The sequence below is a fragment of the Erpetoichthys calabaricus genome, chromosome 2 (assembly GCF_900747795.2).
Source record: "Erpetoichthys calabaricus chromosome 2, fErpCal1.3, whole genome shotgun sequence".
Lineage (NCBI taxonomy): Eukaryota > Metazoa > Chordata > Cladistia > Polypteriformes > Polypteridae > Erpetoichthys > Erpetoichthys calabaricus.
The window spans coordinates 238109805-238137792 of NC_041395.2; the positions used below are offsets into that span (position 1 = coordinate 238109805).

The window sequence follows — 27988 nt, forward strand, 5'->3', positions numbered from 1 at the left end:
TTGGTTCCACATTCTGAGCAAGTGAAGAACAATCGGGTTATTAATATATTGGTGATGACTTGTACTTATTGGGTTATAAAGCAAGGAATATAAAGAATTACTGCAGGATTTTATTTCTGTTGCAGACCAAGCCTGTGTCTGTTCATCTATTTGTGTCAATGTCCAGGTTTTTATCACTTGTATATTCGCCGCCCAGTAATAAAATTGAAAGTTAGGTAAAGCCATGTTACCTTCTGCCTTAGGTCTTTGTAGGGTCCACCCTTGGATATGTGAATGTTTTGAATTCCAAATAAATGAGGTTATGGTTGAATCTAATTCCTTAAAAAAATTATTTATTAATTTTATTATTAAATTATTTATTATTGATTAATTTTAGAATGTTTTGAAATAGAAAATGTAGCTTTGGAAAGATATTCATCTTGATAATGTTAATTCTTCCAGCTAAAGTGAGATGGAGGGTAGACCATCTATGCAAGTGTTGCTTAATTTTTTTCTAAGCTGACAGCAAAACTTTGTTGATAAAGAGCTTTATGTTTATTTGTGATGTTTACCCCTAGGTATTTAAACTGATCTGCGATGAATAAAGGGAAGGTGCCCAATCTAATATTGTGTGCTTGAGAATTCACTGGAAAGAGCACACTTTTGTTCAAATTAATTCTGAGACCAGAAATCTTTTGAAACTTTGTTTGTGCTGTTAGGACTGCAGGCACGGTTTTTTGTGGAGCAGATATATACAGTACCATATCCTCTGCATATAGAAAAATTTTCTGATCAAGTCCTTCCCCTTTATCTCATAAGCATTTCGACAATGAATTGCCAGTGGCTCAATGGCGATTGCAAAAAGCAGTGGTGAAAAAGGACATTCTTGTCTAGTACCACGTTCTAATTTGAAGTTGTCTGAATTAATGTTAATACAAACTGAAGCTTCTGGACTGCTATACAGTAGTTTGATCCATGCACAAATGTTTGGGCCAAACCCAAATTTCTCCAATATGGTGATAGGGTAGTTCCATTCAACCATATCAAATGCTTTTTCTGCATCCGACCATAATAATATTAGAATTTTTGTGGGTGAATACATTACATTAAACATGCGTCGAAGATTTGAAGCTAAGTGTCTTCCTTTAATAAATGTTTTCTCTACTACTGGCCAACCGTTAAAGATCAACTCTTTTCACCAGCTGCTGTTTATCTCAAAAGGTTCTGTCAAAACAATATACTATTTCATTATTCCAGTTAAACAATTTGGAGTAGAACAGGGATGGGATGGGAATCAGCACCTCCAAATCCGAGACCATGGTCCTCAGCCGGAAAAAGGTGGAGTGCCCTCTCAGGGTTGGTGGCGAGATCCTGCCCCAAGTGGAGGAGTTCAGGTATCTCGGGATCTTGTTCACGAGTGAGGGAAGAATGGAGCGTGAGATCGACAGGCGGATCGTGCAGGATCCGCAGTAATGCGGGCTCTGCATCGGTCTGTCGTGGTGAAAAAGGAGTTGAGCCGCAAGGCGAAGCTCTCAATTTACCAGTTGATCTATGTTCCTACCCTCACCTATGGTCATGAGCTATGGGTAGTGACTGAAAGAACGAGATTGCGAATACAAGCGGCTGAAATGAGTTTCCTCCGCAGGGTGTCTGGGCTTTCCCTTAAAGATAGGGTGAGAAGCTCAGTCATCCGGGAGGGGCTCAGAGTAGAGCCGCTGCTCCTCCGCATCGAAAGGAGTCAGATGAGGTGGCTCGGGCATCTGATCAGGATGCCTCCAGGACGCCTCCCTGGTGAGGTGTTCTGGGCACGTCTAACCGGGAGGAGGCCCAGGGGAAGACCCAGGACACGCTGGAGGGACTATGTCTCTCGGCTGGCCTGGGAATGCCTTGGGATTCCCCCGGAAGAGCTAGAAGTAGTGGCCGGGGAGAGGGAAGTCTGGGCATCTCTGCTCAAGCTGCTGCCCCCGCGACCCGACCTCAGATAAGCGGAAGAGAATGGATGGATGGATGGATGGAGTAGAACAGAAAATTCAGCCTAACAACTTGTCAATCCTATTCACACAATTTCTCCGAAATGACACATAGCTAAACACTATTCTCTACCGCACTACGTAGTATCTTATTTACATGTGTGAAGTGAGACATTCTAGCATAATACAGATAACAAATATTTTTATTTTTATTTGTAGATGATAGAAACAGAAAGATCAGTGATGGAGGTGAACTGTTACTGCTTTTCAGTTACTGTATTTGTTTTTTTTTTTAGTGTATTTCTATTGTTCTTGGTTCATTTTAATACATTTGATACCTGGCATTGCCTCTGGAGTTATTAGTAATTGTGTTGTTGACAAGAATGGAATTGGCGCATGTCTGACCATACACAGTAAAACTATGTCATCCCTTTTGTACAAAAACTTGTCTTTCTCTGGCATCTTTTTTATGTACACATTTTTGCTCTTGTTTTTAATGCTTTTAAAAGCACGATTCTTTTCATGATTTGTATTACTTTCAACTTTTCTAATGCTGATTATAAATCTGAAGTGAAAAAAAAAACATTCTCACCTCAAACTTGGACCACAATGAAGCCTGTGTTGGTTTAAATATCTTACTTTTTATATCACTACTGCTTACTTATTCTGTGACATTTCATTATGCACTCCTTAAAGCAGCATTAGTAGACATATGGCTGTTTTGCTTACATCTAAGCAAAGTTACTTGTGGAGACCTAAATTCTTTCCTGGTATGGATGACCAATATGAATTGCTTTTAAAAGTAAAAAATACATGACCATCTCAAACCTACTTAATCTAATTTTGGGGTTTGGGAGGATATTACCTATCCTGTGCAAGGCAGAAACATTTCCTGACAAGTTGTCAGTCCATTACAGGGCCCATTCATGAGCACACTCATCTAATTTAGAATCACCAGTTAACTTATCTTGGATGACACAGGCAGATTAAGAATATTCAGACTCCTCAAAGAGAATGACCTGGGGTAGAATTCTAACCCAAGGTGCTAGATCTGTGTGGCTGTAATGGTAACCACTACATCTTTATATCACCCAGAAAAAATAATATTTAAGGAAACAGTATTTGAGTGTTATGGTATTGTTGTATATTGTTTTCCATTTTTAACCATTTTAAAATAATTTTTAGGATCTTGGAAGCAAGGATCTTAAAAGAGAGAAAATAAGTTTTGTTTGTCAGATCGTGAGAGTGGGAAGAATGGAGCTAAGGGATAACAATACCCGCAAACTTACATCAGGATTACGACGACCATTTGGTGTGGCAGGTATTTATAAATTGTGTGTATTTTTTTACTTTTTTAATACCACCGTGGTCTTAATTTTCACCACACTTCAAATTATGGACTATTGAAGTGTAATACAGTAATCCCTCCTCCATCGTGGGGGTTGCGTTCCAGAGCCACCCGCGAAATAAGAAAATCCGCGAAGTAGAAACCATATGTTTATATGGTTATTTTTATATTGTCATGCTTGGGTCACAGATTTGCGCAGAAACACAGGAGGTTGTAGAGAGACAGGAACGTTATTCAAACACTGCAAACAAACATTTGTCTCTTTTTCAAAAGTTTAAACTGTGCTCCATGACAAGACAGAGATGACAGTTCTGTCTCACAATTAAAAGAATGCAAACATACCTTCCTTTTCAAAGGAGTGCGCGTCAGGAGCACTGAATGTCAGAAAGTGAGAGAAAACCAAACAAATCAATAGGGCTGTTTGGCTTTTAAGTATGCGAAGCACCGGCGGTACAAAGCTGTTGAAGGCGGCAGCTCACACCCCCTCCGTCAGGAGCAGGGAGAGAGAGAGAGAGACAGAGGAAAACAAACAGTCAAAAATCAATACGTGCCCTTTGAGCTTTTAAGTATGCGAAGCACCGTGCAGCATGTCGCTTCATGAAGCAGCTGCACACAGAAGGTAGCAACTCTTTCAGCATTTTTAGACGAGCGTCCGTATCGTCTAGGTGTGCGAACAGCCCCCCTGCTCACACCCCCTACGTCAGGATCAGAGAAAGTCAGCGCAAGAGAGAGAGAGAGAAAAGTAAGTTGGGTAGCTTCTCAGCCATCTGCCAATAGCGTCCCTTGTATGAAATCAACTGGGCAAACCAACTGAGGAAGCATGTACCAGAAATTTAAAAACCCATTGTCCTCAGAAATCCGCGAACCAGCAAAAAATCCGCGATATATATTTAAATATGCTTACATATAGAAGCCTCGAAAGGCGAAGCGCGATATAGCGAGGGATCACAGTTTAGTTTTTAGGGATGTGCGACTCTGATATTTATAGGCACATAAAAGGAAAAATTTAAAAATCAACGTTTCCAATATGCTTCTATATATTGTTATATTCTTTAAATGTATATAGAACCAGTTTGCAAAAGCAATGAATAAGTAACTTTATTTGTTTATATTGTATTCCTTTTGGTAAAGATGTAGACAAGAGTTTTTTTTTGTTTTGGAGTTACTGATACTTGTTTGCAGCAATCACAGTTCTCCTTTAGTTTTGCATATAAAAAAGGGAAACACCGATTTGCTGTTATCCTTATACAGTGGAACCTCGGTTCATGACCATAATTCGTTCCAAAACTCTGGTCGTAAACTGATTTGGTCGTGAACCGAAGAAATTTCCCTCATAGGATTGTATGTAAATACAATTAATCCATTCCAGACCATACGAACTATGTAAATATATATTTTTTTAGGTTTTTAAGCACAAATATAGTTAATTAAACCATAGAATGCACAGCGTAATAGTAAACTAAATGTAAAAACATTGAATAACACTGAGAAAACCTTGAACAACAGAGGAAACTAACACTGCAATAGTTTGTGCTATAGTGCTACCAACTGCTGGCTAAAAACACTTTTTTTTTTAATGAGTTTTAAGCACAAGGAAAAAAATGAACATTTGAAAAAATCCGTAATTTAATAAACCACCAAGAAAAGTAACATTGCAACAATGCACACTGTGAACCGATTGCTGTAAACAGAAGTGAAAAGAAAATCAAGCCCAGTGCATTCTTTAACTGCCTTCCTACCTATGCTATGCGTCCAGCCCCCTCTCTCTTGCGCTGCCTGTGTGTGCGCGCGTGCACGTCTCGCTCTCTCTCTCTCTCTTGCTGCCTGTGTGTGTGCGCGCGCACGTCTCTCTCTCGCGCTGCCTGTGTGTGCGTGCGCGCATCTCTCTGTCTCGCGCTGCCTGTGTGTGTGTGCGTCTCTCTCTCGCGCTGCCTGTGTGTGTGCGCGCGTCTGTCTCTCTCTCGTGCTGCCTGTGTGTGTGCTCTCTCTCTCGCTGCCTGTGTGTGTGTGTGTGTGTGTGTGTCGCGCTCTGTCTCTCTTGCTCGCTGCACAGGAAATGCACAGGGAGAGACTGAACATGTACAAACCGAAAGGGAAACTGGCTTGTTCATATACGGAGTGTGTGGTCGTGAACCAAGGCAAATGTTTGGCTCACTTTTTGGTCGTAAACCGATTTATACTTGTACCGAGACGTTCGTGAACCGAGGTTCCACTGTATTATGTCACCATCACCTCTTGAGGCTCACACACCCTCATATAATAATTGTTATTATTAGTTGCACTTATGTACATAGGCCATATTTTCAGATTACAATAATTAAAGGAAGCCTCAAATGCAAACAAAATTATGTATGCTCTTTGCATAGTCTCAGTAGCTGATAGAATAAACTGATTGAAAGGCAACACTAAAATGCTATTGTTTTTGAGAAAGATTCTTCATACTTAATTTGATGAAATAGTTTAAGCTAGATATTTATTACATTGGCCAAGAAATGCAAAATGACTGCGTTTTTCTATTTGGACAATTCACATGCATTATATGCTAATTTTTAACTCTTTTATTGTTAGTGATTTATAGATTTGTTAAATCTTCCCTATTTTAAATTTGAAAACATTTTTGACTGTGTCTTATTAGGATAGTATTGCTTATTTAAGATATATTTGTTTTAGAAAATGGAGGAAGTACTTGTTATTATTATAATATTGGTGCTTTTGCAATATTAGTGTTATGTATTATTGTAGTAAAATTAAGTTTATTTTTATGTGCATATTCTCTGTCCTTGGATAGTTGAAAAAATGTTATCCGAAAGTTCAGTGAAGAGATTTAAATTTAAATACAAAAATAAATGATAAAGTTGCACACAATCCAGTGTGAGTTCATGAAAATGATTTACTGAGTTTGTAGTGAATGATTTATTGCTAAAGTAAATATTTTTTAAGATTACATTTTTAACATGTGAACAAATGTACACTGGATAAGCTCTAGAAATACTCTGCTTTTTATAATGTTTACTTATAATGGTAAATGTTAATGCAAGTGTCACTTTAAGAGTCTGTGCTGTGTTGTTGTGTCAGAATTGTTTGATTTAATTCCTTTAATTCTTTTTAGTTATGGATGTAACAGACATTATTACTGGAAAAGTAGATGATGAAGATAAGCAGCATTTCATTCCTTTTCAGCCGTAAGTGCTAATAATGTAATGAGAAAAGAAAACATGTAGAGAAGTGAGGATGTTGTATGTTCTTAGCATTCTTCTTGTTTGTTTCATGTTCTTTGTGCTGTTTTTTATCTATCTATCTATCTATCTATCTATCTATCTATCTATCTATCTATCTATCTATCTATCTATCTATCTATCTATCTATCTATCTATCTATCTATCTATCTATCTATCTATCTATCTATCTATCTATCTATCTATCTAATAATATAATATAATATAATATAATATAAAATTAGCACGGGTGTCAAAATTAACGCTCTTCAGGCTGCATCTGGTCCTTGCCCCTTTTCAAATTGGCCCACTTTATCTGTATTCAGAACATGTTAAATACAGCTCGCAATGTGCATTTCATATATAAACTGTATCAGCATATAATTTAGCTGAATTGCATTTACACTTAGCTTTAAAATGCACCTCTAGTGTCTGCTTGTGTCTGCCTTTATCATTTAGAATAATTAATCAGTAATTAGAATTGATGTCTGAAATTTCATTGGACATTTTAAATGAGCGTTATTTTATCCTTTTTTAATATTAGGTTTAATATAAGTTTTAACCGTATTTTATTCATCATAATCACAAAAAATAGCCTGCAGTTTCTCAATTGTGTGTAATTGACTATAAAAGTGCAGGCTTCACATTTTAGACACAAAAATGTTATGGGCGAATTTAATTTATTTGTTTTGAATATCTTCATTTTTATTACTGTAGTTTTTAGTGTCAGACACTTTACGTTTAACAAAACTGACATTTAATTTAATCAATTTAGCATTTACTTATTGAAGGTAGGCTATTTCTGCATATTTTTTTCCACATTCAAAATTTTAAATTAAGGTTTTACATTTTTTACAAGGTAAAATTCAAAATTGTTCATCTGAAATCGCTTCTCCTGGTGAAGGTCATGGTAGCAGCAGGGGAGGCAGGTCAACCCAGACTTCCCTGTGCCCAGCTACATATTTTAGCTCTTCCTGGTGATTCCCAGACATTCCCAAGCCAGCCGAGAGATACAGTTCTTCCATTGTATTCTGGATCTGACGCAGGGTTTTTGCCCAGTAGGACATTCCCGGAACATCTCTGGAAGAGTCATCTGAGGACATCCTTATGATATGCCCAAACCACCTCAACTGGCTACTCTCATTCCGAAATAATAACTCTATCCATGCAGGTGCCGTAGTGGTAGTGCTGCTCCTTTGCAGTTAGGAGATCATGGGTTCACTTCCTGGGTATTCAATGTATGGAGAGCATTTTGAATAGAGAGAACAGTGCCATATAATTGTACAATAAGAATTATTATTATTATTTCTCTGTAGCTCTAGTAAATTGCTGAGCTTCCTACCCTTTCATGGAGTGTTTGCCCTGCAAGGAAACATCACTTCTGCCACTTATACTTGTAATCTTATATTTTGGTCATTACCTTAGCTCACAAACATAGGTGAAGACAGGGATGTACGTCGATCAGTAAATCTAGAGTTTTGCCTTTAGACTTGGCTCCTGCTTCACCATTATGGACCAGTACAATGCTTGCAGAACAGCTGCTGAAACTCCAGTCTGCTTGTTGATCTTGCATTCCCTTCTTCCATCACTTATGAACAAGATCCTGAGGTACTTGAACTCCTCCTATAAGGAAAGAGAGTAATCCATTCTTTTCCGAGAGAGAGAGACATGACCTCGGACTTGGGGTTATGGATTATCACCTTTTCTGCTTCACACTCAGCAGTGGATCACTTGTGTAATTCCCCAACTGAACAACCTTACATCTTTTACTGCACCTAGATGTCTTGTCCTTGAAAACCACAAACCAGAGCAGTGACAAAACACATCCTTGCTGGAGACTGACACAGACAATGAATGAATTTGACTTAACACCACTGTCACGGTGTTTCATATAGGGAATTAATAGCACACAAAATCAGCCATGTTACCTTATTTTCCTGCAGCACCCCTCGCAATACATACCGAAGAACACCGTCATGCTTTTTGTAAAACTGTAACACTTATACTAGTCTGATTTCTCATACTCCCATGCATCCTCCAGCAACAATATCAGGAAGAAGAGCTGGTCTTCTTTTCCACATCAAGGGTGGAATACATTTTGTTCCTCCAGTATCTTAGGCACAACCATTAGACAGAGTTTTCCCTCTAACACCCTGGCATATGTCTTACATGGGTGGCTGCAGAGTGTGAACCTTATTATTTAGTAATATTAATAAATTTTATTATTATTATTATTACCTTATTTATACAGCTCTTTTCAAATGATATGCACATAAGAACAAAAAAAATAACAGTTCATATAAAACTAGAAAAAAAATCAAAAAGGGAATAAAATTAGCAAGCTCTCATAAAAAACAGATAAATAAAACACATGATAAACAGATATAAAAAATTAACTAACAGGAAAGAAATGCTCAAAATAAAATATTTTAATTGAATTTTGAAAGTATTTGCAGAATTAGATGTTATAATATCAAGGGAGAGGCCATTCCAGAGGTTGGGGGCCCAATAACAGAAGGATCTGTCCACTTTTGTTTTTAATTTACAGTGTGAGATGATGAGTAAGCATTGGTCAGATGATCTAAGATCTGCCTGTATGATAGATGTTCAGCATATCTTTAACATATACTGGAGACAGACCATTCAGAGTTTTAAAAGTAGGATCTTAAACTGGATCCTATAACTAACTTGCAGCCAATGTAATGAGGATAAAATAGTGATAATGTGAACAGATGATTTACACCAGGTGAGGAGTCTTGCAGCAGCATTTTGCACCAGCTGGAGCATACTGTAGACAGACTGGTTTTGCTAAGGCTTAAGAACAAGGAGTTATAATAATGCAGCCATGAAGTAGTAAAAGCATGAATCAATTTCTCAGTGTCCCGAAACCGAATATTTGTCTGACTTTAGCAATGTTCCTTAAATGATGTTACTCTGAAACATTTTTTTTTAATAATATAGGCATGAAACATGGAAACACTACCTGAATTATTATGATCAAAAGCTAAATAAAGCTGTATTGATACTTAAATACGTAAATATAGCATGCCAGTCCAAGGGTGCTTTATCTGCCTGCCTTGCGACATTGTAGATGTGTTAAGCCTGCTAACCTAACATCTCCGTTCGGATCTTATCCACCCACTTCTTGACAATTTTCCTAGAAAAGGTCAGTGCCTCTCCATCTGTTCTTAGCACAGTCTGGGCAAGGTCATGTCTTCCCAGTCTAAGTCGTCAAATAGTTTGCCAGAATAACCTTGGGGTCATCCAATAGCCTTTCTCCTTGGCCATTCAAAAATTCCTCCCATTCTCAAGCTTTTGCTTTTACAACCACTTTTGAAATTGTCCTTGTAGCTTGTTGGTACCTCTCAAGCGAGTTAGGAGAACGCATAGAGAGCATTTCCCTGAACACTACCTATTTCAGTCTGACATGAGATGCCCCGATTGCCCTAAGACAACAGCTTTTAGGAGGATCTTCCTCAACTGAGGTGTTGAACAGGGTTCTTTTGGGCTTAATGTCCCTGACCTTGCTGCACTTGGGAGAAGTTTTCTTGGAGGAAGGAATTGGACTCATCACAAATGGAAGCCTCATTCAGATGTTCCCAGTGCATGCCAAGTGGTAGTCTAGGCTTACCGTACGTCTGTCTAGCCTATGCCCCTTGCTTCTAATTCAGCTCATGATATTATGTCTTAGGTCAGATGACACAGCTACAAAGTCTACTATCAACCTTTGGCCCTAGGTGCTGTTGTACCAGATACACTTATGAGCCTCCTTGTGTTTGAACATGGTGTTTTGGATATTCCGTAACTAGTACAGAAATTCAATAACAACTCACTATTCTAGTTAAGATCTGGTAGGCCGTTCCTTGCAATCGCTTCCTTCCACATATCTCCATCATTTCGGAAATCAGCATTGAAGTCACCTAGAAAGACTACCGAGTCAGTGGGTGACACCCTTTTAAGGATATCACCTGACAATGGACCCCCCCACCCCCCTGTACAAACTGCAAACAGATTTTTGGTGCATATGCACAAACAACTCAGTGTTTTTCTCTCCGTGACACACTGGATCACTGATGATACAAAATTTTAACTAAGGCTTTTGGGCCTTAGTACTGGAAGCAGATATTTCCTAAGCAAATGATGGATGACTCCAAAATTCCCTGTATTACTACCGCCTCCCTGATGTACAGCATAATTGCTTGCCTTCCTTGTGTGCGGTGCCATCATGTCTCACTATGCACCGCTTCCCTCTTGATAGCCACAAAGTCCAGATCACATGAAAGCAATGGTGCTGGGTTTCTTGTGAAGTTCAGATTATGTCGTAGCAGTTTGTTACCTGAGAAGTTCCACTCATATCGAACTGTGTTTTTTTGTTTTGTGAAGTCCACAAGACGAACATTTTTCCACTACTGCAGTGGTGAATGTAGACAGGAAGTGGGAGAATGATTGAGAGAAAAGCTAGCGTTTACTTCTGGTACTGAAAAGAAATGCTGGTACCATACAGTTTTAAAAGGTGAGGTTTTCAGTTCTTTTCCAGTACCAGTATACTGTGCAACCCTAATTGAAGCAATGGTCTCATCCACTGGGAAAAGCTTCAATTGCATAGCCCTCAGCAGGGTCCTTGTGAGTATCCTCACACCTGTCTGAAGCTCAGTACCAATTAGATCTAGCTGAAACTATTCCAGCTCCTGCACCAGCTCAGCCACCTTCCCCATCAGTGAAAAAGTGTTCTAAGTTCCAAAAGCCAACCTCCGTTGCCAGGTTCTAGTCCATCTAGGTCTTTTCTACGTTTTTGCACCTGACCCTCGCCCATTTTCTTGCAGGTGGTGAGCCCACAAGATGGCTCAACATTGCTGTTTTAGGCAAAACAAGGCCAGGTTGCGTGGAATGTCTGACTACCAGGCACTTGGCGTTGAATGATACCCCCAGGCCTGATAACACTATTCTGGGCAGGGTACAGTTTTTGTTTTAATTTGTACTGTTGTGAGGATCTTTGTGAGTTCTTACAGTAAGATTATTTGCCTAGGAAGACCCTACCAGAAGACTAAAGCTCTTGATAACCTAGTTCTAAGCATCCCTAGGGTACACTAGCACCCCACTCCCCCCCCCACACACTCCCCCAAGCAACAGCAAATTGATTGTCCAGGATGGGTTGAAGGCTGTAGTAGATTTGTTTTTTTTTAAATAAATTCATAAACAAAATGTTAATGAAACGTATTTTTATGCCACATTTCTACTAAACTGTGAAAGCAGGTGAACCCAGGTTCCTGTTTTATTTCCATTATATTTTCTATAAGCTCCTGGGAATAACCCACTGAATTTCATGACACCAGAAATTTGTATCGCTATTGACATAATATTGTCATGTTCATGATTACAGAGTGGCTTCAAATAATGGACACTGGCCACCATTCAAGGATGCTGTTTAAATACCTAGAATACATTACTCCATCAAAGGTTTACGGTATATTCTTTATTATACAACAAATATAGTCACAAGAACAGTGGACCATAGTTTGGTCTGGTGCCAGTGTTCAGAAACACAATACAGACTTCTTATTTATTAGGAAAAAATAGGTAAAAATGATTTCCACCCTGAAAAGGAAAGAAGGATAAAGGCACAACATTTCGGTTATAAAGCCTTCATCAGGTGTGCCACTGAAAAGGAAAGAGCAGGTAACATATAAAAGGGAAAGGAAGGAACATTGTGAGGTTAGATGAAAGGAGAAAAGATGAGTGTAGGTATGAAAAAGCTGTCATAAGAGAAGACCTGGAGAAATATGCAATGCTGGATTGAGAGTAAGCATAGCTGCTTTTGTTTTTCTTTGAAAAGTGTCTTTGAAGGCCTGTTCTACAGTAGAATTTGTAAGGTCTTTAATTTTAACTGCTTGAACTGGCTCCCTGAATCAGTTTGCTAGTCCTGCTTCACCTATGTAAATAGCTGCAAATTTCCTACAAGAAATGCAGTAAATCAAATTTTGTTTAATATTAATTTACCAGAAGGACCAGCTACAAGTGAATTCTTGGTGACATATTTGCAAGTGACACAGTGGTTTCTGTTACAGCTCATGGTGCCTGGTGAGGAGTGTGCCTCTCCTCTCTGAAATGAGCCGATGGTGAGAAATTTGCATAGGTTAGGTGGTTGACCAATGGTGGCTTAGGAAAAAGGGCCCCCCCATAGAAGAATCATAATGCAAAACTGGGAAATTACTTGATGACCTATGGGAGAATTAGAGCGTTAGAGTGGAATTGGGAGGACCAGTTGGACAATGGATTAATTATTAGGGCTTTCTCTAAGAGTGGATGTTATGAGGTCTACTCCTGGTATGATTGTTGCCATGTTCACAATATGACAAAGGTATCCTATCAATGAAGAAACTGTACTGCAGACGTGGTGGAATCCAAGAAACTGTGAGAGAAGCAGAGAGTTTTTAGTATGCCAGGGATGGAAGTGGCAGTAGAGAAGATACCAGTTGACTTGTAATAGTACAGCTTGTTCAGCTGTATACTAACTACATTGTTACTCATTATGCACTTATACAGTAAGAAAGAACAAAAGTGTTCTTGATTTCTTTTAGATGCAAATGCAAAACATTTATAGTATAAGACATTCTACACTATAAAAAAATAATGTAAATTTACAGTAAAATACTGGCAGTTGGGTTGCCAGAATTTTACCGTAAAAAAGAGTATTTTTAGGTCTATAAAAATTTTATTTTTACGATAAACTGGCAACTGGGTTGCCAAAATTTTACTGTAATAAATAAGGTGACAATATTTTTAGGTCTACGGTATAACTTTGCAGTAAAAACGTTTTTTTCTTTGCAACACATTCCAACAGAAGGAAATGTTTAACCATACCCAGAAATTTATGTAGTGTAATAAATATGCCTATCAATAAACCATTAGAAAGTACTGTTAGGGTCAAACCCCAGTACACAGCTTGCATGAGTAAAGTAACAAGAACCAATAGCAAACAGTTACCATTTAATTATACACATTGAAACCAATTCAGTGTTTAAGGAAACTAGGGCACATTGTCTGGAGGGGAAGAAAAGTTTGCTTTTGTGGTGTATGGTGTCCTACAGGTGTGCCAGCTTATTGAATACAGCCAACCATAAATCTGCTTCCATAACCTCAAAAAACCTTCAGCACGCAGGGAGAAATACGTCTGCTGTGTTTAAGTTTTTTCCCTACTATTCAAAGGTACGCGGTTCACCAGGAACAATATTTTAAAAGGGGGCGTGTCCTTATACAAATATTGTAACTTCGGTTTTACTGAAACAGCACTTTATCGTTTTACATTTTATGGTTGTTTACCTTCGCTATTTAACAGCTTTACACTGTAAAATTAACAGATTTTTTCAGTGTAATTGTAATGCATAAGTAAACGGTATTTAGCATATTTTGAAGGTAGAAAAATATCGATTTTACAGAACTTGGCTATAAAAAATAATGAAATGTATTGTTTAAGATATACAGGTAATTTTAAGTAGAACATTAGGCAACTTTCCTTTTTTTCAGAAAAGGTCTTTTACTTTCGCCATTTACAGTATTTTTACCGTTAAATTTACTGAAATTTTTTAGTGTATAGTTTGTAAAATGTGTATCTGTCTCACTTACTTTCCATTCTTTGTCTTGTGTGTTAATAGCATACAGTAATCTCTGTAACTATATTTGCATTACCTTTGTGTCCTTTCTTAATAGTACTATCCAGTGTGTTATGCAACATTTCTGTTTGATGATATTGTGTTTTGATCAGCCTACTCCAGGTTTACACTGGTAAATATCAGCTGAAAAGACAGATGGAACTTACCATGTTTTTTTCCACCCAGGGTGGCTGGAGAGAGTGATTTCCTTCAGACTGTTATAAACAAGGTCATTGCTGCCAAGGAGGTGAATCATAAAGGGCAAGGTAATTAAATAGTAACCCATTATTTCTAAATCATTGCCTTATTAAAATAATGTGGATTCTTTATAGAAAAAGGTGCAAGAAGGTTTTTTTTTGGTTGCATATAATAAACCAGAATAATTTATGGCCGTGTTCTACTTAGTGCATTATTTTTTTTTACTTTACACCAGTGTATACACCAATTAGAAAATTAATTTTTGCTTGGGCAACCATTTGTAGGCATGCTCATTACAATCAATGAGTGAATGATAAGCCTTCTTTCCTTTGTTCAGGATTGTACAGGTATTATAAGTTGTTTTTTTCTTGCTGTAATTTCATCTCTTCTTACACATTTGTGACACTACAGGTTAACTGGTTAGAGAGTGATCAGCTTATATTGTGAGCCTTTGGCAGACATCATGGGACATCTACAATGATTAATCAAGGCTTTATGTATCTTGGAACATAAATAAAGACTGGTACACAGTAGGTGAAAGTCTTACAGTAAGATTAAATCAAAGAAGTTCATAACATTGTAAATCAGATAACTGTCTGAGACCTTTGTTAACATACCTTATTATTAAAAGGTGTAATTGTAAAAGTGTTGACTTGTTTTGAAAGATTAATGATACGGAGTTCGAAGTTTGAGACACTGGCTCCAGTATCTATACTTGATAGTAGTATATGCAACTTGTTTAAAATGCTATCAAGGTATGTTTTTATGTGTGTTTGAGTACAGTTCAGAGAGAGATCTTATGTTATTTTTTTATATTTCAGTATTTTTTTGCACTAATCTATAATTAAAATATAGTTAATAAATATTGATCATAAATCATGTATGTTTTTGAACACATTTATTTATGTATTTATGTTTACAATACAGTAATTCCTCCTCCATCACGGGGGTTGCGTTCCAGAGCCACCCGCGAAATAAGAAAATCCGCGAAGTAGAAACCATATGTTTATATGGTTATTTTTATATTGTCATGCTTGGGTCACAGATTTGCGCAGAAACACAGGAGGTTGTAGAGAGACAGGAATGTTATTCAAACACTGCAAACAAACATTTGTCTCTTTTTCAAAAGTTTAAACTGTGCTCCATGACAAGACAGAGATGACGGGTTCCGTCTCACAATTAAAAGAATGCAAACATATCTTCCTCTTCAAAGGAGTCAGGAGCAGAGACTGTCATAAAAGCAGAGGAAAATCAATAGGGCTGTTTGGATTTTAAGTATGCGAAGCACCGCGGCACAAAAGCTGTTGAAGGCGGCAGCTCACACCCCCTCCTTCAAGAGCACAGAAAGAGAGAGATAGACAGAGAAAAACAAGCAAGCAAAAATCAATACGTGCCCTTCGAGCTTTTAAGTATGCGAAGCACTGTGCAGCATGTCGTTTCAGGAAGCAGCTGCACAAAAGATAGTAACTTGAAGATAATCTTTCAGCATCTTTAGACGAGCGTCTGTATCGTCTAGGTGTGCGAACAGCCCCCCTGCTCAATCCCCCTACGTCAGGATCAGAGAAAGCGCAAGAGAGAGAAAGAGAAAAGTAAGTTGGGTAGCTTCTCAGCCATCTGCCAATAGCGTCCCTTGTATGAAATCAACTGGGCAAACCAACTGAGGAAGCATGTACCAGAAATTAAAAGACCCATTGTCCGCAGAAACCCGTGAAGCAGCGAAAAATCTGCGATATATATTTAAATATGCTTACATATAAAATCCGCGATGGAGTGAAGCCGCGAAGCGCGATATAGCGAGGGATTACTGTACATTTTGCACATGAACACATGAACTTGATTCAGAAGGTGACTGAATTCTGTTTCTCAAAAATACTACAATGAAAACATGATTTCAGATTTAGGTTTTAATTTTCCTGATTTTATATTGTCAGGTCTGTGGGTAACTTTGAAGTTGCTTCCTGGAGATATTCATCAAATAAGAAAGGATTTTCCACATCTTGTGGATCGATCTACAGCAGTTGCAAGGAAGATGGGTTTCCCAGAAATTATTATGCCTGGTCAGTTTTTACTACTTCAAATTCTTCTATAAAAGTGATCTAAATATAAAAGAAGCAAATACATCATTTTATACATTTGCCTATTTTTTTAAAGTGGCACATTATGGCCACTGTACGACAGTTATTTTTCATTTAAGCCTAATGTAACATCAGTTTTTTGAGTTTTATATTTAATGTGGACATACTAAATACTTGAATGCCTGATTTGAAATATGAACTGGATAAAAAGAGTGCACAGCCAAGTCTTTGGAATCATTTTTACTTTGATCTTGTATGATAATTATAAATTTGGCTTGACATCAATATGCATAGTACCACTGATGCTTTCATCTCCTTATTATGGCTGAGTATTTCAAAGAAAATGGTTTGAAACTAGAGACAATAGTGTAGTTCAGATTATAAAGAAACCGTAAAACATCTAATATTTTAAATTACTTATATTGATAAGGATTATTTCAACTTTTAATATGGATGAATTTGGTTCAGTATTTAGCCACATTACTTACTGTAAGTGTAATCGTGTTAGTATGCAGGTATACTATGCAGTATAACATTAGAAAAGAATCACCCCCTTCAAAATATTTCCATTTTTTTGCTTTACAGCCTTAAATGACAACACACAAACCAATATTTTTCCAGCTTTACTTATTCAATGCAATCTATAACATCCAAGTGAAAGATATCACAGCTACAGTTCAGAAAAAATTTTAAAAATAAAAAACAAGACATACTGAGACATACACTCAGTCCATTTCTTCTGCTGGTGATCCTGGAAGTAGCGCAAAAATTTTAACTGTGCAGCGCATCTGTTTTTGAACTGCAGTGCAGGTGTTATCAGGGGACAAAACTAGTCGACCATGTTTCTTTGCTTATTGGTGCGCTAGCACCCGTTGCTTCATGGGGGTCTGCAGTTCCCACAAATCTCAATCGTTGATCATGTATCATTTCCTAGTGGCACTTGATGCTTTGCAGGATACCCCAACAACCACATTGTCATTTGAGTGCCTAAGCTTCACAGGGTACACATTTACAAGATTAGTGCAATTTATAAAGGTAAATTGCTCGATTTATATTTACATTTTTTACATTGAGTTAAAAGCTTAGTTTTTTAAATTACATTTGTTCACCCGCAGTACTGTATATGTACAGTTAAATTTGTGGTTTAAAAATGGAAAATTTGACTTCATTCTTTTCAAATGTGATATTACTTTTGTAGAATGTGTGAACATAAATAAAACATTTTCTAGAGAGCAGAAGGATGTAGAAAAGGTTGTTAATCACTGCTCTACAGAGATACATTCTAAAATAAAGTAAAAGTATATTATGTAAGCAGTAACATTAAAAAGTATTGCTCTGCAATATTAAAAGAAGATTGTTGCTTTCTTGATTAATTACTTTAATGTTCCATTTGGGATTGACCTCACAGGTAAGGGACTGGAGCATTGCGTGATTGTTGCTAAAAAATGCAGTTATGATGAAAAATATTCTGCAAAGTATGTTTTAAGTTTATGTTTGCTTTTCATTGAGTATTTTGTTTTTTATTTCTAGGTGATGTACGAAATGATATTTATGTCACCCTGGTGCAAGGAGATTTTGACAAAGGGAGCAAAACAACGCCTAAAAATGTAGAGGTGACAATGTCGGTGTATGATGAAGATGGCAAGCGTTTAGAGGTATTTGGAATTGTTGTTTGATTACTAGAATAGTCTTTTAATCTATTATTCAGTTAATACTGTACAGCTAAAATAAACTTAAGTTTGTTAACTTTAATCCAACATCATTAAGATATTTTTTCATACTTTGGAAAATGTAACTTTTAGAACAGTTGTGTTTTTAAATGGGTCATTCCATAGACCAGAGACAATGGACTCATTATCTGTGATGAAATGAGAGAGTTCAGAAAGAGATTATGGCTCTAAAACTAAATATTAATGACCATTCATTAACAAAGAATTATAAATGATTTGGTACTAAAAATTAATTAATGACTGAAAAGGTAAGGTTATGTTAGTATATACCTAGCCATATTAACTCAGCAACAGCATTTTTACATTTTTGCACTGGGTTTTTAGCATTCAACACCACTTATACAGAAAGCAGTTGATGTAGTGTGCATCTCACTAGTAGGACAGCAAGTAAACGATTAGCCAGCTTCAGATCTATTAGTAGTAAATAAGTTAGTGAGTTTCTAAGGATGGAAGTAAACATTTACTAGTAAATTTGCATACATTGCACAAAACTTGAAGATCCATTTGCATCAGGAGGAATGGTAAAGAGTGCATTTAAGCAATTATAGTATTGATATTAAGAACAACCTAAATAGTAAATATGGGGGCTAAGAGAAGGTCAGTAAAGTAGATTTTGCAGTGGAACTCATAATTAATTTTTATTTAATTTTAAAAGAGTGACACCCATTGCATTGCTGTCACCCAAACAAAAGTTAATCACAAGGCCAATGCAATGCAATTTTTTTTATAATGCTATGTCAAGAAGGGGGCGCTTGCTCCCTGAAAATGTGTTTTTTTTAGAAATGCAGCACATACTTGAACCTGTGTGTTTACCCCTTCCATAAGAGACAAGAGAAATATGGTACAAAAGTATGTATTTATATTAGCACAGCTTTCGCTTCCAATATGCATTGTGGTATATAATCATTTATACATACAAATCCAGCCCAAAAAGAAGCCATTAGAACAAAGCAATCATTGTTCATTTCTTCAGTGGGAGAGGATGACGACTGCAGGTCTGTTTTAGTGGAACACACAAGGTAGTCTTTTGGCTTTTGACTAGATGTTCCCTGACCAGGCTTAAATACCCACACATTTCTTATATTCATTGAGCTGTTTGTGATCTATACCAGGTATAAACCTAACACTAGAATCCCTGAAGTTTACAAAAATATTTGTAATGGTGGGCCACCTTAAATTCCCTCGCACCTCCTTACCAGCATCTTTGTTTTACAAGTGTGTCAATCAGCGCAAGCAGCCTGCTATCCCAACCACCACGAGGCAGCTGAAGTCAAATCAGACGCAAAATTGAGCCTCTTTATCTGGGAGTTAGGTCTGGAATTGTATAGCGTAAATAATATATTGTCATTTGAAATGCATACATTTCATGTGTGTTCTGTGTCTACAACAATCTGTGTAAATATAGGGTTACAGGAAGTGAGAGGCAAGAAATGTTAAACACATTACTAAAACAGAGACTTTTTTCATGATATAGTAATAATGACAAAATGCTGATGTGAACAATGAAGTCCAAATATCAAATTAACACTTTTAGAATAGCTATAACAAAGCAAGTGCACTTTTATTCAGGAATATAACTGAAGAAAAAGAAATCATTCAATTTACATGTTGCTGTCAGTGAATAAAAATCCAAGTCCAAATATCAATCGACATAAAGGAGACATGTCAGCTTGGCTGGTGTAGAGGCAAGAACTGCTACATCATAATCAAGAGGTTGTGGATTTGAGCCTGGGTCACTCCCTGCATTTACCGTTTTGAGTATTGAGCTGCTATTATTGTTACTATTACATAATAAAAATGTACATTTGAATCTTTTTAGTTTAAGCAATCTGAGATTAAAACTGAGATTATATTAATAAAAGTATGAAAAGAATTAGTATAGTAATTCCCAGCTGTTACTTTAAAATAATTTTTTTTCAACAAGAGTGCAGAAACAGCTTTGAAATTTTGTTAAGGGATTTCTAATAAATACTTTTCTTCTCATAAAAAATTGAAGGCATGTGGAATAAACTGCTAAATTGTTACAGATTAGGACATTAGGGACCTTTAGATTTTGACTTGATGTTATTTTGGAAAATCTAGATGAATAGGGTTAGTGAGCTTGTTATGTAGAATGATCTTGTTTATAATTGTTCTAATGTTCAAATCATTCAACACAAAACTTAATGCAGGACATAGTGAACTGTAGGGCTGCAACTAATGATTATTTTTGATAATCAATTAACCTGGCAATTATTTTGTCAATAAATCGATTAGTTGGATTGTCAAAAACATTTTTCATTTGAAATTAAATGCAAATATTCATAAAATGGAAACAGATTTGTATATATTTTTTTTATGAACTACTTGTAGATATTTTAAAGTATTGTTTTTTATATAATATTTATAATACATTGAAAATAAACAGAAATAAATATAAATAAAACACGTACTAGCACTTCTGGCTCTTGTTGTACAATGAACACACACACACTTCCCCTGAAAACAATAGTTTTCAATAAACTAAACTCACAATTTGGCTTATGAACAAACACACACACACACACACACGCACACACACACACACACACACACTTCAAAATTAAACACGTAATATACATTTTTTTTCTTCAGTATCTGTGATGAGAAGGTTTACTGGCAAACTATCATGTAAATATCTGACCACCACAATATTCAACCACTGAAGAATCTGTTGCACCATCATGACTTTGAAATTAGTTGTCATTTGTTGGGGAAATGTTCAGATTTTCCTTTTGCAGCAGAAACAAGTGTTTTCATATGTGTAACATTCAGTTCTTCCTTTGCTGTGTAATATGCCAAGTTTATTTTAACTGAAAAAAATTCAGTACTTGAATTTGTGAAATTTGTGAAATTAAGAGTAATTTTCCTTTTGAGTTGTGGAAATACGCTTCTGTAGTGATTTTATTTTTCTTTTTGTTTAAGTGACACAGGTATTGTTACTTCAATAAAATAAATATCGTGTTAGGTTTCCCTTTACTTTAAAAGTAAGCTAACTATGTAATGCACATTTACAACTTTAATGGTGCCTTCTGGAGTCAGTAACATCATGCACACATGTGCTTTTGTGCTTTGGTTGCCTAGTGACAGGTGTTGAGAGAGAGGTTAAAGCATGTGCATAGCATGCAGTTGACAAGAAATGAACAGGAGTTATAGCTAAACATGTATTCTTGCATGTGCTGTGTGTTAAAATTAATTGTCCCAGTGTAGGGTCTCAGGGAGCCAGTAACTATCGCAGTAGTCCTGGGTGTAAGGGAAGAAGCAAATGTGGTGGATGGTATGTTGGTTGTTTGCAGGGCTCCATTATAGCCAATCAGAAAAGAGTGTGTCAGTCTTAGAATGTTTAATGTTAATTTTAGAATACACAGTGATTGCTTAATTTGTTCAGAATGTGATTTTTTCATAACTACTTAGATAATGGACGATTCAGTTTACGATTGGAGTTCAGATAAACTTGAGCACTAAGAAAGCTCCATTACAAATTACATTTAGGGTTTAGAGTTTTAGTCAGTCTGTAGTTAGCTAGAAACATAATTGTTTGATTTTCCTTGTCTTCAGTGGAATAACAATGGTGTATAGTTTTCTGTATCATGTCTGCAAGTTTAATGTATGGATATATAACCTATATCATTTTATATAGAGTACTTTTAGGAGAAACTCAGAGACACAAGATATGTAAGAATTGAACAGAAACATAAACACTTTTTATTTTATATTATCAGTTTCATCTTTTTCTGTTAACTTACTTTGAAATTTTACTAAAACATTTACATTGAAGGCACACAAAATGTGGAATTGTTTGCATACGTGTTGATGAGTCGCATCATTGCCTGAGCCCCATTAGAAAGTGTAAGTTGCAGAAGTTTTGAAACCCAGACAAATGCAGCTACAGAGTATGCTGTGTGAAAACCAGTAGTAGAATCCTATAAATAAAATATCCGTTTAGTTTTACTCCAGTTATTTGCTGTAGATGTGTTGAAACAGTGTGATCTTGTGGTGCAGCGGTCAGTGTCCACACCGTAAATCTTCCAGGGCTTGCCCACACAATACAAAATTAAAGCACTATTTGTAACACAAAATTTAAAAAAAGTACAAATTAGTAAATTTTACAAAAGTAACTGTACAACATATTTAGTTGTTTTTTTCTAATTTATGAACAGTATAACTAAGTGACTTCTAAAAGTAGTGTTCCCCAGTATTGTATGTAGTTTACTCATTGCAATTAAATTCCTAAAATAACCAATCAAACTGGCTTCACATTTATTTGGAAGAAAATATTAACAAATAAGGACAAAATGCAGTTGCATATATTAAAAGATATAGAAAAAAAACTCAAAAACAGGGAGGAAAACTACACTAGAGATGAACAGTGTCGGTGTCACTGCCAGATCAGATATTGCTTCAGGTAAAGATCCGTATATTACATTTACCAATGTATTTTACTATTTTGTATATCTAAAAATAATGTTTTGTTACCGAAGAGGTTGTTTTCTTATCAGGTGCCATACCTGTAAGGCATGAGAAATAATGGGTCAAGGGAACGTTTTTCAGGTTTTAGTCATCTGTCCTCAGAAACAGCTTTATTTATTATAGAGTTACCAGAAGCCAGACCCTTCCAATGTGGTTTTAGATATATTGCCAACCTTGCATAGGATGGCATGCCCATCATATGCCAATGCTGAGTCATGTCTTAATGATATCATGATAAATTACTGGGTGCTCATAGTGGCACAATGGTAGCACTGCTGCCTTGCAACAAGGAGACCATGATTCAATTTCCAGGTGCTACCTGTGGAATTTGTACACCAGTTCCTAACTAAAAAAGATTTTATTGTAACCCAATATCTTTTGGTCCATTCATGAATTAGTTTGATACTATTACAGTATTTTTATCCAAGTAAAAAAGAAGTATGTAAGAGAAGTTTGCAGAGAAGTATGTAATAGTGGTACAGGATATGTACGAGGGAAGTGTGACAGTTGTGAGGTGGTGGGATTACATCAGTGATCGGCTCTGAGCCCTTTCTTATTTGCAGTGGTGATGGACAGGTTGACAGATGAGATTAGATAGGAGTCCCCTTGGACTATGATGTTTGCTGATGACATTGTGATCTGTAGCGAGAGTAGGGAGCAGATTGAGGAGATCCTGGAGAAGTGGAGATATGCTTTAGAGAGGAGAGGAGTGAAGGTCAGTAGGAACAAGACAGAATACATGTGTGTAAATGAGAGGGAGGTCAGTGGAATGGTGAGGATACAGGGAGTAGAGTTGGCAAAGGTGGATGAGTTTAAATACTTGGGATTGTGGAAGAGAGGTGAAAAAGTACAGAGAGGGTGGAATGGGTGGAGAAGAATGTCAGGAATAATTTGTGACAGACAGTTCTCGGCAAGAGTGAAAGGGAATGTCTACAGGACTATAGTGAGACCAGCTTTGTTATATGGGTTGGAGATGGTGGCAATGACCAGAAAGCAGGAGACAGAGCTGAAGGTTGCAAAGTTAACGATGCTAAAATTTGCATTGGGTGTGACGAGGGTGGACAGGATTAGAAATGAGTATATTAGAGGGTCAGCTCAAGTTGAACGGTTGGGAGACAAAATCAGAGAGGTGAGATCATATTGGTTTGGACATGTGCAGAGGAGAGATGCTGAGGAAGCCCTAAGAGGAGGTTTATGGGTGTGGTGAGAGAGGACATGCAGGTGATATGTGTAACAGAAGAAGATGCAGAGTACAGGAAGATATGGGAAAAGCTGATCCGCTGTGGCAAAAGATCAGCCAAAAGAAGAAGACGACTATATTTTTTTACCCAAGTACATTTATGCAGTAGTCTGGAACCTGTTGCATACTGTGATCTTCATAATATTAATTAAAAGATACAAGATCATTGTTATTTAAATTGCAAGTTGACTTTCAACACTGAGACCTAAGTTTCTTTGGTCTGTGCCTTGCTGATGTTTTATGGGGGTAGCTCCAAAGGTTAAAATTCAAATAAAAATGAAGACACCTGACAACTAAAGACAACTAGTCCTGAGTATGACTATAAACTGCATTTGGCCCTGCAAGTGGTCCTCCAACTTGCAGGGAAAACTTGGGAATTGGTGGGAGGATTGGTACTCCAGCCATTGTAAAAACTTTTTTAGAGCTCACAAACGGCAGACAAGACTCTTTTTTGCTCGCCGCAGGAGTAGCTTTGCTGCAGCCGCCCAAAGGAAGGCTGCTCACATTTTGAAGGATAGAGTAAAACCCTCGGGAGTACTCATCCCTAGAAGAATTGAAACTGCCAGATGGTATTGCCCGCTACATGGCAGCACTTGGGTCCCAATTTAAGGCAATCCGGGTAGGTGCGTGAAACGTCTTGTCTCTCTGGCATGATGATCATCTTCATCTGCTGTCAGAGGAGCATCTTAAACTCTGCAGTTCGATGGTGGCATTCCCTGAGGTGCTCAGAACTGGGACTAGTCAGATCTCTGTAGGTGGGCACACCTTTTATTGGTTTGGTCGCTCTGATGGCTGTCATACTCTGGGAGTAGCTGTTGCTATGGTGGATCGGCTCATTCTGATGGTTATGAGACTCGGATTAAGGCACTCTCTGGGTGTCTTGTCTGTTGTCTCAGTGAGGGAGACATTTTATTCGCAACTGCACTCAGTGGTTGATGGGTGCATGTGAGGCGACACTTCTCTGGTCATGGGCGACTTCAATGCAATCATTGCCACTGACAGGGCTGGCTATGAGGATTGTGTTGGTCCCCATGGGTCTGGTGAAAGTGGCTCCATGTTCCTTGACTTTGTAAAATGTCAGGGGCTGCAGATCGCTGCATCCTGGTTCCAGTGCCCTGACCTGCATCGTTGGACTTGGTACTCCAATACTAGTGGTGCGGTGAAGGAGATCACATCCTGGAGGACAGATGCTTGAGGCTCCTACAGAACTGAAGCATCTACAGAAGTGCCCTCAGAGCACTTAGCATATGCTGTGTAGAAGCATGGAATACATGGCAATAGATTGAACAAATTAGTGAAATTTGTCCCCAGGAGGAAATTAGTAATCCATCTAATAATAAAATATTGAAATAACCTTTACAATATTCCAGTAATACTTTGAGAAACCTGGTCATATTTTTAAAGTATCTGTTGGCACTTGCCTAACAGATCCTGATGCGACTTAGAGTACAATGTACATTATTATTATTTTTTTAATTACAAGCCACATCAACCATATACCAAAACTAAATGCAAGTAATCAAGAAAATTTTACAAATATTTCATTTTATTTTGTTTTATTGGAATGGTTTAATCAATGTCATTATTGTGTGCTTTGTGTCATATACTGTAGGTTGTGTATTTGTCTTACTATAATTTAAGTTATATAACAACATTTTAACAATAAAATGAAATGATCTTAGAATGTATATAAACAGTGGTAAACCTCCACTCCACAATGTTACTGAATACCTTTGGTTTAATAGTAAGTTAACATAAATAAATGAAAAAGCTCACAGTAGTCTTTGAAATACTTCATTCTTTTATGAAAGACAAAAAAATGCATTTTTAAAACATTTTCCTTGATGTCACATCAAACATCAAAACTTCAGCACAGTATATTTTACATAATCCATTTTATATTATTTTTGTAATATTTTTTATTTATTTAAAAGAACTGATTTTTCCAATATTACATGATGATAACAGCTGAAATTTTTTGGCAGTTATTCTGAGAAGGGAAAATATATATCTCAAATGAAAATGCCATTAACAGACACTTTGACATTTACCCAGCATATGCAGGCTAAGAAAGATTTTTAAGACCTACACCCTCTGAACCCCACCTTACTAATCCACCCCCACCTTTCCCCCCTCCCCTTCCTCATTTGCTATGTATTGCCTTTGATTCCTATATGTCTAATCATTTTCCTTTCAGGATGACACTCAGTAGGTGTTGAAAGCTCAGAAATAAAAGACTATTTTAAGATATGTGATCCATTTTCTCTCTCTGTGGACTTCTTGCTTATATATATATATAATAAAATAAAATTATATTTTGTTGGCCCTTCAAAGGCATTTGATGTACATTAAATAAAGAATATCTAAATTATGAATTCCTGACTTTAATCTGTAAACACACACAGTTCATTCAATTTGCCTCTTTTTAAAATGGCAGATTTAATCAAACTGCTGTAGAAAATAATTTTAAAAATTACTGACCAGGCAGTTTATGTACGATGCAAACTTGCAGGCAGTTTGTACAAATTTGGTTTTCTGTTAACTCCTTCCCTTTTTTGTAAATGTAGTTTCTTTTTATAAGATATTGTTTAAGTCTGTATCCTAATAATAATTAACATTTTTGTTAATGTTAAATCAGAATGTTACATTTTGTCTGTAAACAAAAATGGAAAATGAAAATGGAATTGCTACTTGTGCGTGGACAGCTTTTGTTTAGTTATGTGTTGGTCTTCATTTTTAAACATATGCTACACTCTAGGAAAATGAAATCAGTTAAATGGAGTGTTGATGTTATTCTGGTGTTCTGATATTTTCATTTTTGCTAGTGGTAATTGTTCTATTTTTCACTTTTTTTTTTTTTTTTTGCTGAAGAATGTTATTTTCCCAGGAGCTGGAGATGAGGGCATATCTGAGTATAAATCTGTGATTTATTACCAAGTAAAACAGCCACGGTGGTTTGAAACTGTAAAGGTAAGCCTTTCCTCTAGAATATTTTCTAGTAGGTGGTTTTAAGGACACATCTAGATATTGAAATATTCACATATTTAAAACTTAAATTATTAGAAACATGTAAATCATTGTTTAGACCAGCATCTTAATTAACAGCACTTTGTTCTCATTTTCAAAAAATACCCAGCAGGTGAAGATGTATGTAGGATTCCATTTTATGATATACAAAACAATACAGTTATAGTAAACCGTTAATATACTACAATAGACTGGAGTTCTTTTCAGAGCTGGTCTCTTATCCTAGTGCTGTCAGAATAGGCCCTAAAAATGTGTAAGAAAATCGGTGTGTATAAAAAGTGAATGTTGTTAATGGTTTCCATGTAGTCAGTAGCATTATGGATTTGATTGTCAGTCCCAATAGAACAAATCCATTTCAGCTACTATAGCCTTTACTTAGTTACAGTTAATAATATATTTGACTTTTTATGTGGATATCATAGTAATTTATTAAGTTGGAAAAAACAGCAGCCTTAAATATTGTAAGCAATAATTTTACCAAAAAATCTAAAAAATTAATAAATGAGTCTATAAAAATTTGTTTTTAAAGCCACTTTATGTAGTATCTTATCTTGATCCAAAATGTCGCATGAAACATGCAGAGAATGACTTACAAAGCTGGGTTCAATATGGTAAGGACAACTAAGACTGTTGTTCTGTGACTGAGCTACACAAGTGTATATTTTAAAATTAATCTTCATTCCAGCATTTTTTAATGTCCATATTTTAAAATTGCCAAGATTCAGTCTTGGCATTTTATTTTTTGCTAAGTATTAATTAGCTCATACTTAAATAAAGGATTTATTATTGGATTTAGGATGATTACCTGCAATTTATATGCAGTTTTCAAAGTCTTCCTCTGTATGCTTAAGATTTCTCTTGGTACTCAATCAAAAAACATGTATACTATATTATGCTAGTTTGTTACTCTAGATTAGCCTAGTATGTATGTTTGTGTGTGTGTGTGTGTGTTATACATTTGCAGCTGTACATGTAACACTTCTGCTGCCTTACACTTAATGCTGTCAAGATTAGGTTCACAGTTTTTTGACTTTGTATTCGAGAAATTGAATTCAGAAAATGGGTGGAT

General features: G+C 36.5%; 1 protein-coding gene across 1 annotated transcript in view; it reads left to right on the forward strand.

The window, feature by feature from the left end:
* dock1 (dedicator of cytokinesis 1) overlaps nucleotides 1–27988 on the forward strand; it is an 870017-nt gene that overhangs the window by 181187 nt on the left and 660842 nt on the right. The window contains exons 10-15 of the mRNA XM_051924023.1: nucleotides 3135–3270; nucleotides 6407–6479; nucleotides 14348–14427; nucleotides 16291–16416; nucleotides 17965–18089; nucleotides 26764–26862. Of these exons, the coding sequence (XP_051779983.1) occupies nucleotides 3135–3270; nucleotides 6407–6479; nucleotides 14348–14427; nucleotides 16291–16416; nucleotides 17965–18089; nucleotides 26764–26862 (639 nt within the window). The remainder of the gene's footprint in view (nucleotides 1–3134; nucleotides 3271–6406; nucleotides 6480–14347; nucleotides 14428–16290; nucleotides 16417–17964; nucleotides 18090–26763; nucleotides 26863–27988) is intronic.